The sequence below is a fragment of the Sciurus vulgaris genome (assembly GCF_902686455.1).
Source record: "Sciurus vulgaris genome assembly, chromosome: 11".
Lineage (NCBI taxonomy): Eukaryota > Metazoa > Chordata > Mammalia > Rodentia > Sciuridae > Sciurus > Sciurus vulgaris.
The window spans coordinates 81,562,909-81,577,904 of NC_136472.1; the positions used below are offsets into that span (position 1 = coordinate 81,562,909).

The following is a 14,996-nucleotide window of genomic DNA, read 5'->3' on the forward strand; positions in this document are numbered from 1 at the left end:
ATATATATTAACATGTGTAACACCTCAAAATACCTAAAAATAGGTATTATAGAGATATTTGAATACATGTTAACATTTTTGAACATTTGCTGTGTAAACATTAAAATTACACAACACAAAATATTTGAATGGGTACAAACATAGGTAAGAAAGAGACTGATCAATCTAGCATAGCACTTTTGTAGATCTGAGGAGATTAAGGGTGAAAGGTTCAGATGAAGGAAAACATAATATTGAAAACTCTAAAAGATATTGGCTCATATCTCCAATATGAGGGGTCACTATTCTTCCCAGCCAATAATAAAGTACATGTGCATAAAAGAGAAAATGTCTAGAAATGAATATGCAAAAATAAAAGTGAGATCTGGGCTGCCTACTAAATGACATGGATCTCTACCAGTACTAAGTTTATTTCAATTTTTAAAGCATAAATGACTAGTGATTTCAGGCAAGTAGGAGACTGTTAAAAACTAAGGAAAAAAAAGTTTCCCTCAATTTAAAAATGAATCAAGACTTTTAAAGTATCTTATTGTAATGCAGTATTAGATACTTCAGGCTGGGAAATTACCATTTATGAAAAGTATATTATAACTCAGATAAAAAATTACAACACAGAAGCAAGTTTGCTTTCTCTAAATTGTGCAAAAATAGCTAGATATTATCGTATAAGTTTGTCTTCCTATCCTATGTGAGTCATTGGAATTTAAAATAAGTGATAAAGAGATATGTTAAAGAATTTTAAATGAATGCATTTGTTAATGAGTATATAGATTTTTCACAATTGCCAAGACTGTTTATTCAGTTTGAAATGCATGGTAACTTTAAAAAATAATTGTATTCCTAAATGTCAGGCTCCATTTCAAGCTGAAGTAGTTTATAAATCAACATACTGAGATACTCTATCTCTCTAAGCAAAGCTTATAATTTCATGCCAATGCATCAAAGCCATATAATGATCACGTATTTGTAACTATATCATTAAGAGTTAATGATATGTGACATTCTTGGAAGTGTTTTTTAAAACCTATTATTAAAATTAAAATGTCCTCTACACCTCTCAGATCATTACACTTTACTCATGATCAATATCCACTTCTCAGTTATGCTAACAATATTGAAATTGAGATTTTTTTTCTGCAAGCACAGTTCTTTTCTTTTCAATGCATACTTTAAAAGTCATTGTTCAGTATTTATAAAAGTAAGTACAGGTGCATTTTATTTATATTTTGTAGCATTTGCAGGAAGTTGTTTTCTCTTCTTTGGGTGGAAGAAGGACAAAATAAGCCAATTTTATTTCTGATAAAATTCTAGTAGTTTGGGGATAAGAATTAGTTAGGAATTAAATTATGCACGTCTGCTTCAGAAATGCATTATCAGAAAGAGTTTCGGTTTTTAATATAAATAAACTTATTGCTTCTCTGGAATGTTTTGTTATTTTGTTATAAGTGTAAGTATCCTATATTTTGCTCCAAATTATTTCTTTCATTTGTAAACTAATTATTTAATGCAAACAAATTTTGTTCTCCACAACTGAAAAGGCATACAGTATTACAATAGTAGAATCAGAATATCATACTTCAAATCACTGTTTTCCAGACCAGAAGAAAAAAATTTTCTTTTATCTTTAAAGAGACAGAAAGTGTTTGATTAAAATTCATTTTCTCTTTCTTCCTTAAGACAATAAGAATTTTAAAAGTGAGATAAACAGAAAAGTTAGCCATGATTAGAAGTAAAAGTGCAACTAAAAGTCTCTGATGCAGAATAGCAGGATCATCTGAGGACTAGAGAAGTTGAATTTGGGGAAGAGTCACTGAAAGAAACTGAGTACAGCATCCCTGGACTACCACAGACCACCCAGAGGTATAAGCCCTGAAACCCTGAGGAAATGACAGTTTCGTTTTTTTTTTTTTTTTTTTTTTTTTTTCCTGGCCCAACATTTTCCAAACAGGCATATCCAGTCAGCAAGGAGGACTAGGCAAAGTTTCCAAACCACCCTGACTTTACACAACTTTCTTACCATTCTCAAGGGAAAGTCACAAGGAAAAGGCTCACCTGTGCCGGGCTGAACCAACCATGTGGGCAGGCACAATGCTCCCCACAAGTCCCTTTGCCCTTGGTGCTCGTCTTGTGGGGGCTTTTCCGCACACTGTCCCACAAGGTGACCAGCTTGGTCCTGTTTGAAGCTGGGCCCCCAGGTCCTGAGGAGGGCATAGTCTGAGAACTGTAACCGAGCCCCTGAGGGCTCCTCTGCCAGCCACAAGCGCAGTGGGCATCCCTGATTAGTGTGGGCGCGCTCCTGCCGGCATCCATGCCATCGGACCCCCGGCTGCAGCTGTGTTGCTTGGTGAGGTATGCATTCATACTGCACTGATGCCTACTCTTTCCTTTGGTCAGCTCTGTACAGAAATGTCTCCTCCCTCACACCCCTTTCTTCCAGGCAGTAGTAAAGTCTTTTTCCCCGCGTGAATCCCTCAGTATCTTTGACAGCTGCTATAAGCAGTGCATCGTGGGAGCAGAGGGAGCAGCGAGAGCTGCTCCGCACAGCATTATCTGCGGGCTGGTAGCTCTTTGTCAATAGATGACTCAACTCACAGAGCAACTTGACAGTATCCCTGCTCTAGGCAGAAGCAATCAATGCTCCACACAGCTGGGCTACAAGACTGTGTACACTGTGTTACAAACCCTTTTTGGATGGAGCCCCACAGTAAAGATACTCATAATTTGGCATTCTGGCTTTTTCCCTCTGTCCTCCCTGATCCCCACACAAAATACAAACCTTAGGAAAAGGAACTTCTTATCAAGTAACAGTACTGTTTCCAGAAAAGATGCATCTAGGCTGAAATGCTATAGCATAAGCTATTTAAATTGATGGAAAAGTTACACTGTAAAAGGAATTTTCAACCTTTTTAGGAATCATTTATCTGGAGAGATATTTGCCAAGACACAAACCAAAATCAGGAGATAATTAAATAAGAGAATCAATATTATCTCTAAAATAATCAATTCATTTTGAAAAATTATCAAGGTTCTTTTTAAAAATTTGGAAGTTTAATTTGTTTTAAACCATGATTATACATTATAATATCAACATATATTCTTTATGCTATGAACAATTATTAATTCTTTCTCTTTAAAAATGAGGCAATTTTCAAGGTTCAAAACTGAAGGACTAGCTTATTTTAAAACAGTATTTTTCCTTACCCCAAATTATTCTGACGATTTCCTTTCAAATACTTTACCACAACAAATACATTCATCACAGAGAGAGTCTGCATTTTAAAGAGAACGACATATCCAATCCAGCCATGCAGTATTTTGGCTTCCAAAGACAGAATTTTCAAAATCTTACACTGAAAAATGAGTGAAATCCATCCAATTTACATCAATTGCCTTCCAAAGAGAACATGATTGTTTAAAAATTTTAGCATGCTTGCTGAATCCATTCATGGTGCTTTCAGCAAAGGGAAAGGCCACACTTAGAATTTTTATTCTGTTTAAAACTTTCCATATCTGTTGCCAAAATATCCTTATCACACATTCCTAAAGAAATAATATTGGTTTGATTGAAAAGTCAGTTGCCATCTATGTGGCATACAGAAACACAGATGATAGAATCCATGATATAATTATTTTAGCTATTGACAATCTGATTGCATCGGATCCACCCTCTCAGTGAATTAACCAGGTATTGGGGCAGTGAAGATTTCATTGTTGCCCAAGTTGGCAAAATGATTATTGCAGGGCCCAGAATCAACAACAGGTTTTGCATTTCAACACCAGGATACCCTGGATAAATCATGCTAGATTTTAAAATACTGAAAGGGCAGAATCTTCTCTTTCCTCATATTTGCACAAAAGAGCTCTTTTCCAGCTTCTACACGTGAGTCTGATAAAAGTACTGTGCCTGGCAGCGGAAGGCATTCAATTACCTCTGTTGCAAAACAGCGAACCATATACTTAAGCTTAAAGGGTAAGCCCTGATCTATATTATTGACCATTTCTCTTTGAGTATCTAACATCCTGTCCAGCACATAGTAGGCAATAAGTACATTTTTGTTTGTTTTTGCATAGATGAATGGATGGTTGTATGGATGTATAAATGGAAAGATAGAGTAAAGGAATGAAGCAAATGATTAACACTTTTTTGTAATAATGCTTAATATAGCAATGCTCCAGAAACAAACTATATGTTTAAGGTTAATTCAATGCTGGTTTTGAGACTGTGACCTTGTTAAGGAATTTTTCCAGAAAAAAAAAAAATACAATGACTTGAATTACTGGGTAGAAATAACAACAGCATTAATGGTTTTTCCTCCTGAAATGGATACAAAGAGTTCAAGATCGATCCCTAAAGACAGTAAAATTGAGGCAAATAGATCATATGGTACTCAGTGGAAAGAATGCAGAAGATCCTTACTCCCTCTCTGTTTCTCTGCCTTCTTTATTCTGGATCAAGAGATAACGCCTGAAAGAACTTTTGGGTCAGATAAAGCCCTAGAGAGCTTCAGACTTGTCTGGTGTCACCATGATGCATGATTATACACTAGAACTTGACGTTATATGGCAATGCTATCACTCCCAAATGAGAATGTCAGGAACTGATAACTTTGGCTCTCTCTAATCTTATCTAACCATAGATACTTCTCTAGTTTTTCAGGCAGATATCATTGCTCAAAGGCCCATTGGCATTTTCAGGGAACACATGACCTGTTCTCACCCATTTGCCTCTCAAGTGTGAGAATCCATCAGCATAGAAGTCAGTCAGTATGCATACATCACAATTTTGTAATGGTGTATGCAGTTTGCAGCTGGACAGAAAATTTCCCGGCTTACCTAAGATATTATAACTCTTCACAGGGACCTAAATCTATTAGGAATGGGTTGCTCGGAATGAGGTATTTCTTCCCATCTTAAGGGCCATAGGACTTCTGTTTTCATGACTTCATCTTGTAATTCCTTTGTAGATAAATATCTTATGTTGCATGATCAATGTTACTTTCCTCCAAAGATATTTAAGAGCATAACAAACTTTCACTGAGCATACTAAAAGACCACATTGAAATTATTAGTTCACTATTAATACATGGAATTTCAATATTCTGTCTTTTCCTCCCCCAACAAGAAAGATTTTTCTTTACAAACAGGACATTTGGCTTTCTAAGTCTGAAGGCAGACCACTTAAACAGATAAGTACGTCCAACCAGTTCTCTTTACTATGAAACAGACTCACTAATTAACAATAATCCAATTTGGTCAACTGTAATTGGACAATGGTAATGACCATGAGATGACATGAAATTCTGGTAAAACAAGAATTAGCAGTACACAAGTACACATCCTTCTGATCACTGTGATTAACAGGGGCAGATGGCACACAGGGCAATGCCTAGACGAGATATATCTTATTGAACTCTCTTTGACCTTACTGACTCCATAAAAAAACTACTTTGTAAAGCAAGAGTTTAAAACTAATATCCTAACTTGATTTGCTTAATAAAAATAAGTAGCAAAAATGAATCACAAAAAGTTGTACTGCATTAAAACACTGCAGAATATTTTTCCAGATAAAATTTCCTATAGGCACTTTATGCATATGGGAAATGAAAATATTAATTACAAAAGAAGAACTAAGTGCTTGCTAAAGGATGACTGAAAAGCAAAAGCCCTTACTATATTAAATAATCATAGAATGCTATGACACATTAGATACAATTTTCCCTTATTTGAAAAGTGAAAAAAAACTTGAAATTTTATAAATGCTATCAAATTGGTAGTCTTCTACATCAATTTGGCCTAGAAATCTCCAGAAATAAGCACATTTACCTTTCAAAATGAGAGAACAAAGGATATTTAAAATATCTTAGACTCTAAAATCATTTCTAAACTGAGACAAAAACAAGCAGGAATTCAATGTGGACGGATATATGCCCAATGATACAAACAGACAATTTAATAGGAATTATAAAGAAGTTTTAAAATGCCTTATATTGTCACTAATATACTCAATTTAGATGGGTACTTCCAGGGAGTGGGTTAATCAGAACTAATGATAAGAAATTATAAAATAGTTTTCAGGAAATGTAGTTTTATTATATTCTGATGCACTTAGTAACACTATTGCAAAAATCAGAATAGTAATAGTGTGATATTTCTTAAGGATTCTGAAAAGAACATTAGTCAAAAGGTAAAATTATTTATGATTTGCATATTTGAACATTGAATTTAAGTATTGAAATACACTATTATAAGAAATCTGTTCTCATCTTTCAAGATTAAATTAATGTCACATCTTCTGTAAGATTTTTCAGATACCTCTTAGCATGTTAAGTTGCATTCTACAATATCTATATATTTGTCTATATAAATATCTTTCATATCTGTTTGTTTCTCACAATCACCATGACAACGACCCTACTCATTGCTTCTCTGTAGAACTGGTGAATCAACTTCTTAACTGATCTCTGACATCCATTCTGGCTCCATTTTTCTCATACAGCTTACAGAGCTACTACTGAGATCCTGTTGTGATAGTCCTGCCCTCCTTAATACCTGTCCATAACGTTTCTTGAGATTGTTGTCTGCATGGGTAGCACCATCTTTACAATGGTTTGCATGGTTCTTAGTTGTGTTCTGTGTGATCTGACCTCTGTCACTTTCACTGGCCTTGTTCACCAAATGCGCCTGTGCCTTCCAACCACACAGGCCCTGAATACCTGCACGTATTCCCTCTCTGTGGACACAGAGTAGTGAGCATGCCCTTTTCTCACTATACACTTTCACATAGTTGATTCCTACTCATTTTCTATAGAATTCACTAAGCTACAATGCCCCAAAGGTCACCCTATATATACAACATAATCTATGAATTAAGGTGGCCTTACTATGCAACACAGTTCCAAAACAGGCTCCAAAACTTTGCTTGCAACCAGATTTCCATTTCTAAACCTTCTCTGTTCAGAAAATCTGGAGTTCTTCCTGCTCTCCAGATCTCAGACCAAAATGTCATCTCCCCAAGAAAGCATCCCCTGAACACTGGCCCCACTCCGGATAGGTCATGTCATTCTTCAGTCAAATACTCAGCTCCTGTGTTTCTCTGTGACAACACTTATCATGATTGTATTTAAAACAAGGACTATCATCTTGTTTTGTGCCCTCCTCAAAACAATGTAAGTAATCACCAGCAGAGCGGGGAGAGAGCTCTCTCTTACACACCTGCATCCTCACAACTCAGCATAAAGTAACTGTTTAATACTTATTTTCATTTAATATTATTTAATTTTCAATTTTTATTTTCGTGAATGTTAAATGGTTAGGAATATAAAATGGATCAGTTACTATGGAAAACAATAGGAAATTTTCTCAAAAAATTAAAAATAGAACTTCCACATTATCTAGTAATCATACTTTGAGTTATTTATTCAAAATAATTGAAATCAGAATCTAGAAGTTATACTTGTACTCCTGTGTTCATTGAGCATTATTCACAATAGCCAAATGGTGGAAATAATCTATATGTTTATCAGCAGATGAATGGACAAAAACAATGTGGTAAATTTAAGCAATGTAATATTATTTAACCATAAAAGAAAGTGATTCTTCAAACAACATTGCTCTATGTAAATTTATGATTACACAAATGGTATGCCTTTACGCCATGTACAAACAGAGAAACAACATGTATCCCATATGTTTACAATAAAAAAAAAAAAAAAAAGAAAGTGATTCTTGAAGACATTATACAAAGAGGAATAAGTCAGTTACAGAAGAATACAGACTGCATGATTCTGCATAAAAGAAGCATCTAAAGTAGTCAAACTCAGAGAAACAGAAAGTAGGATGTTGGATTTCAGGGTCTGAGAGGTGAAGAAGAATTTGGGGGTGATTGTTAAATGGGTATAGAGTTTTAATAATGCAGGTTGAATAAATTTGAGATCTGTTATACAACCTTGTGTTTATGGTTTACAGGACTATACTGTACCCTTAGAAATTCAGGAGAGTAGATCCCATGTTTTGTGGGTTTTGCCATAATTTTTAAAAATCTGAAGCTACTCATTATGGTAATAATTCTGCTTACTTTTTTTTTTTTTTTTTTAACTTTGTAGCTTGACTGGTAGGGAGGCATAGGAGGAATCTCCATGCTTTTCTCTTCTCTGATATACAGAGTTTGATTGCTGTATAGTGTGGAAGTTCCATTTTTAATTTTTTGAGAAATATTCCTATTGTTTTTCATAGTAACTGATCCATTTTACATTCCTACCAACAGCATAAGGGTTCCAGTTTTTTCTACATTTCCAATGACACTTGATATTTTCTATTTTTCACGATAACTGTTATTATAACAGGTATGGAATGATACTACACTATAGTTTTAATGTTCATTTTTCAGATGATTAGTGATATTTAGCATCTTTTCATCTATAATGGACATTTGTACATCCTCTTTGGCAAAATGTCTATTCAGGTCCTTTATCCATTTTTAATTGGGTTATTATCATTATTGTTATTATTTTGTTATGGAGTTGTAGAAGTATCCCATATTTTGGATATTATCAGATATTTTGGTCCTTATTAGATATATGGCTTGCATATATTTCCTTCTATGCTACAAGCTGCCGTTTGCTGTAGTTGGAATCTTGATTGTCTCCACATGGCCTAGTTGTTACAAGTGTGATTCCCAAGGTAGTGGTATTGGCAGTTGGTGGAAATTATTTGGTTTTAATGCCTGTGTTGATGTAATATCCAAGAAATAATAGTCAAAACCAATGTCATGAAATTTTTCCCCCTTTATTTTCACCTAGGAGTCTTATTGTTTTAGGTCTGACATTTAAATCTTTAATCTATTTGAGTTTATTTTTTGTGTATAAGATAATGTTCCAATTTCTTTTTTTATTTGCATGTAGATACCCTGTGTTCCCAACACTATTGAAGACAATCTTTTCCCACATGCAGTCTTGATAGTCTTATTGAAAGTCATTTGAATAAAGATGTGTATATATATAAATTTACTTAAAGCATATATATAGAGAGAGTCAATATATATGTGAGTTTATTTCCACACTGTTTATTCTATCCCATTGGTGTGTATGTCTATCTTGATGCCAGTGCCATGCTGTTTTAATGACTGTAGATTTGTAATATATTTTAAAATGGGACATATGAAGCTTCTACATTTGCTTTTCTTTCTCAAGACTATTTTGGCTATTTAGAATTCTTTGTGATTCTATAGAAATTGTTTTTTAATTTCTGTAAAAACTACCACTGAAATTTTGATAGAGATTGCATTGAATGTATATATTGCTTTGAGCAAGAGGGACATTTTAACAATATTTATTCTTTCAATCCACGGACAAAAATATCTTTCCATTTATTTATGTTTAATTTCTTTCAGCTATTTTTTGTAGTTTTCAGTGTGCAAGTCCTTCACCTCTTTGGTTAGGTTTATTCTTCAATATTTTATTCTTTTTGATTGAAATGTAAATGCTATTGTTAGTTTTATTTCAGATTACTTATTGTTAGTCTATAGAAATATAAGTGATTTGTGCATGTTGAATTTATATCCTATAATCGTTGAGTTTTTAAATCTCAGTTCTAACAGGGTTTTGTGGAATATTTAGGGTTCTCTATACTTGAGAACATTTTACCTGTGAAGAGATGTTTCCACCTTATCTTTTCCAACCTGGGTGCCTTTCATGTCTTTTTCTTGTCTAATAACCCTAGCTAGGACTTCCAGTGCTATGTCGAATAGAAGGAGTGACAGTGGGCATCCTTGTTTTGTTTCTGATTTTAAAGAAAAAGCCTTCAACTTTTCACAATTGAGTATGTACATTAGCTTTGGACTTTTCAAATATGACCTTTATAATGTGAGCTCATTTTCCTCTAAGTCTAGTTTTTTAAGTGTTTTTCTTTAATCATGAAATGGTATCAATTATGTCAAATGCTTTTTCTCCATCTATTGAAAATCATCATATGATTAATATTCTTCATTATTTAAATGTGGTATATCACATTGATTGAATTTCATGAATGATTGATCCAAGGAATAAATCTCACCTCATTATAGGATATGATACTTTCAATGTGCTATTGAATTTTGTTTGCTAATATTTTGCTGTATTTTCTGTTTACATTCATGAGGGATATTGACATGTCGCTTTCCTTTCTGTAGTATTTTTTTTTTTTTTTCCTGGTTTCAATATCAGAGTAAGCCTGACCTCAAAAAATTAGTTTGGGAGTGTTTCTCCTTAATTTTATTGATAAAAATTGGCATTAATTCTTCTTTAAATTTGTGGTATAATAGTTAAATCATCTGGTTTTAGGCTTTCATTTGTTAAGAGACTTGATTACTAATTCAATCTCCTTACTTGTTAGACTTGTTAAAATTTTCTCTTCTTTCAAGATTCAGGGTTGGTAGGTTGTGTTTCTAGGAATTTGTTCATTTCATCTATCTTCTCTAACTTTTTGGTATATAGTATTACTACTACTCTCTTATTTAATCATTTTGATTTCCATATAATTAGTCAAAATGTATACCATTCCATGTTTGAGTCTTCCTTTTTTTCCCCTTAAACTAGCTAAAGATTTGCCAATTTTGTTGTTAAAAAAAAAGTTTCATTGATTTTTTAAAAATTGTTTTCCTATGTTTTATTTCTTTATTCATATTCTAAGCATAATCATTCCCTTCTTTCTGCTAATCTTGGACATGGTTCTTTTTCTATTTCCTTGAGGTAGAAAATTAGGTTGTACATTTGTGATCTTTCATCTTTTTAATTATAGGCATTTGTCACTGAATTTCCTTCTTAATACTATTTTTGCTGTATCACATGTGTTTTGATATGTTGTATATTGTTTTCATGTGTCTGAAGATATTTTATAATTTCTTTTTAGATGTCTTCTTCAATGTATTTTTTTTAAGATTATGCTATTTAATTTGCACTCATTTGTGACATTTTCAGTTTTCCTTGTGCCATTAATTTCTGGTTTGATTACATTGTGATGGAAAATAAACTTGGTATAATTTCACTCTTCTCAAATTTGCTTAAACATTTTTTGTAACCTAACATGTGACCTCTTCTGGAAAATGTCTTGTGTGTGCTTGAGAGTAATGTGCATTCTGCTACTGTTGAGTGAAATATCCTATTTACACTTGTTGGTCCAATTGACCTGTAGTATTGTGCAGGTCCTCTGTTTCCTTAATGATTTTTTTTCCTGCGTATTCTATACATTATTGAAAATGTGGTATTAAAAGCTTTTACTACCATTATTAAATAATATTGATATTTCTCCCGTCAGTTCAGTCATTGCTTGCTTCATGTATTTGAGTGTTCTGATGTTAAATATTTATTATTATAATTTTTATAACTTCTTGGCCAATTGAATCTTCTATCACTATTTAATGTCTTCATTGTTTCTTTTGACATAATTTTACTTACATCCTATTGTGTCTAATATAATCTTGGTCACCACTGCCTTTCTTTGGTTACCATTTTTAAGAAATATTTTTTCTTATCCTTTCACTTTTGACCTATGTGTGTTATTAAATCTAAAATGTGTCCAATAGACAGCATACAGTTGAACATTACTTTCAAATCCATTCAGTCACCTTATATCTTTCAAATGGGAAGTTTAATCCACATACATTTAAACTAATCATTAATAGGGAAGGTCTTACTAATTTCCATTTTGTTAATGGTTTTCTGTCGTATAGCTTTTTGCCCCACTTTTTCTTTCTTGTTATCTTCCTTTATTGCTTTACTGATTTTTTTTTGTAGTTACATTTGTTGATTCTTTTCTCGTTTTTTTTGTGTATCTTCTACTATAGGTTGTGTGTGTGTGTGTGTGTGTGTGCGCGTGCATGCACATGCATACCTGTCTGCTTACATAAAACATCTTCTAATTATAACAATCCAATTTAAGCTGATAATAACAACCTCTATTGCATATAAATCTAACCAGGCACTGTATAATAACATTTCTATAAATGACAGATGACGTATAGGAACACTGATCCTGCATGATTATATTGCCTAGAGATGTCATAGCCATTTTAGTTGAAGTTCACTCTCTATTTGCACTATGATTAAACTGCTTAAGAACACATTTCTTTGAGTGTATCTCTGTTGTTAAGCAATATAAGCCCTGTTTTACTCCCCCAAACACACTGTCTGTTATTATTTTCACAGATTACATCTCTTTATATTGAATTATTTACGTTTTTATAATTATAGGGTTTTTTTTTACTTTTGTATTTTAATTTTTTCTTTACTTTTCAACATAAGAATGGTAGCACTAAACACTGAACTTTGTGGAGGAGTCATCCATATACTCTTGTCTGAGCCTTAAGCAACGTGAAAGTCAATTTGAATATTCAAATTGTATTGATTTAAAAGGGTGACAGTGACCCTGACTATGCTCTTGGGAACCTAATATATACAACATCCTGGGTGTGTTATTTCCAAGTGCCGATTTCCCCACTCTTCTAATACTGATGCTTTCCTGGTTGCCAGGAGCAGACAAGGTAGTGTGGGAGAGTGTGGGGGGACTCAGGAAGGGCATAGGCACATGCTCTCCCCTGTGCTGAATTTCAAAAGGGAGAAATGCATGAAAAATGAGATGTGCAAAAATAACATTATGATAGTGAATCATAACTAAAAAAGAGACCGAGAGGGAAGGAAAAGTGGAAGAGCAAGGAAGCAAAGAAGGGAGAGAAATATGAAGAAAAGGAATGAGGGAACAGTCATAAGCTAAGGAAAGACATCTCTTTAAAAGATAAACAGGGCTGAGGTATGGTTCAGGGGTAGAGAGCTTGCCTAGAATGTGCAAGGCCCTGGATTCAATCCCCAGTACCATCAAAAAAAAAAAAAAAGAAAAGAAAGAAAGAATGAAAGAAAGAAAAAAAAGAGAGAAAGAAAGAAAAAGGAAAGAAAGAAAAAGAACAAATGTAAATGTTATAAGAGGTCACTACACTGAATATGGACAGTCTTCCACATACCACTGAAGGCCCTTGAAACAAAGCTCTAGGATAGTTGAAATTTATCTCATTTAGATTTTGAGAGAAAACTATAAGTTGGATCAGTTTTACTTTAGCCCTTAGTCTCCTGATGATTTGTAATGGATATTTTCTAAATTTGCCAGAAAGGTTAAAAGTCCTTCGGGTTAAAAATAAGCCAGATTCTGACTTGTCAGAGATAATTCATCTGTGGATTGGCCTACAGGCAGACGTATGGATTAATAGAAATGACAGACTCTCTTCCAGCTAAATGATCTCTTTTCCTTGGAGACTTGACATCTTAATAAAGTTTTACCTAATTGACTTTGCTTTGGTCAGTACATTTTGAATTCACATCTAATTAATCATCTGCTCCTCTGTGGTTCCATATTAGTTTGTTTTGGTGTTTATTCATTTCTTCAATATATATTTGGGTGCCTATTCTATACCAGGAACCAGACTAGGAATAAATTGTAAACTATAGACAGGATAAAATTTTAGTGGAGCAAAAAGATCTTAATTAAAAAGTGTGCTGAGTGATGAAATGGAGATGTACAGGGACAACATGTGGGATCTCCTGCTATGGAACTTGTCACGTTAAGGTGAGTTTTTAAGTTATCATGTGTATATCTGTCTTCCCTGTTGCAATACAAGATACTCAAAAGCAAAGATCATTCTTGGTTTGTAAACTCACACCCTCCTATCAATTCCATAATATAATTATTATTTATCAATCAAACTTATTGAACCAAACTTGGAAAATATGGGATTTGGGTTTAAGGAAACATGCTCTAGTTCCAATGCTGCCACGACCTAGTTGTGTCATCTTGGACAAGTCACTATAACTTGCTAAGTCTTAATGAGCCTCTCTGTAACATTAAGAGATTGAATGAAAAAATATATGTGGTTACACACATACACACACACCACAATTTCGATGTTCACTAAAAGCAGGCATAGCTGACAATGATGCCCTATCATCATTTTAAGATTCATTCACAATGTTTCACAATTCATTATAGAAATAAAGATTAAACACATCCAGCCAGTTAAAGAACATGACTTGGTGAATTTTTTGGCTTATTTTCACAATTTATACATGTTGTTTCTGTTTGTAAGTGGAGTAACAGCATACCATTTGCGTAATCATACATTTACATAGGGTAATGATGTTTGATTCATTCTGTTATTTTTTCATTCCCCCCACCCCTCCCACCCCCCTCTTTTCCTTCTATACAGTTCCTCCTTCCTCCATTCTTGCCCCCCTCCAACCCCCCCATTATGTGTCGTCATCCACTTATCAGTGAGATCATTCATCCTTTGAATTTTTGAGATTGGCTTAACTCACTTAGCATGATATTCTCCAATTTCATCCATTTGCCTGCAAATGCCTTAATTTTATTATTCTTTATAGCTGAGTAATATTCCATTGTGTGTGTGTGTATATATATATATATATATATATATATATATATATATATAACAGTTTCTTTATCTATTCATCAATTGAAGGACATCTAGGTTGGTTCCACAGTCTGGCTATTGTGAATTGAGCAGCTATGAACATTGATGTGGCTGTATCTCTGTAGTATGCTGATTTTAAGTCCTTTGGGTATAGGCTGAGGAGTGGGATAGCTGGGTCAAATGGTGGGTCCATTCCAAATTTTCTAAGGAATCTCCACACTGCTTTCCAGAGTGGCTGCACCAATTTGCAGGCCCACCAGCAATTTATGAGTGTACTTTTTTCCCCACATCCTCTCCAACACCTATTTTTGCTTGTATTAATTTTACATTCTTTCACTAAGAGTTTATCAAACAGAAAGGCAGTATGATGTGCTGGTTAAAATACTGACCTCTGAGGTCACTGTTACATCTATCTCACCTCCATTACTTATTTAAAGATGGAACAAATGCTTTCTGCCACTAACAACTCTTTATTGTGCCTATCTAAGGACTGTACACATTTTCACTGCTGCATAAATATTTGAAATTTTCTTTTCCTCTACTTTTC

At 33.8% G+C, this 14,996-nt stretch overlaps 1 protein-coding gene across 19 annotated transcripts in view; it reads right to left on the minus strand.

The window, feature by feature from the left end:
* Positions 1 to 14,996, minus strand: part of DLG2 (discs large MAGUK scaffold protein 2) — a gene marked incomplete at its 3' end in the record, with an annotated part of 2,081,919 nt that overhangs the window by 777,733 nt on the left and 1,289,190 nt on the right. For 2 of the 19 annotated variants that reach the window (XM_079105546.1, XM_079105561.1), the window contains exon 1: positions 2,053 to 2,557. The exons of 15 other annotated variants lie outside the window; for them this stretch is intronic. In XM_079105546.1, the coding sequence (XP_078961672.1) occupies positions 2,053 to 2,361 (309 nt within the window). In that variant the 5' untranslated portion in view covers positions 2,362 to 2,557. Of the gene's footprint in view, positions 1 to 2,052; positions 2,559 to 14,996 lie in introns of those variants that run through there. 2 more of the 19 variants (XM_079105540.1, XM_079105542.1) reach the window with 2 other exon arrangements.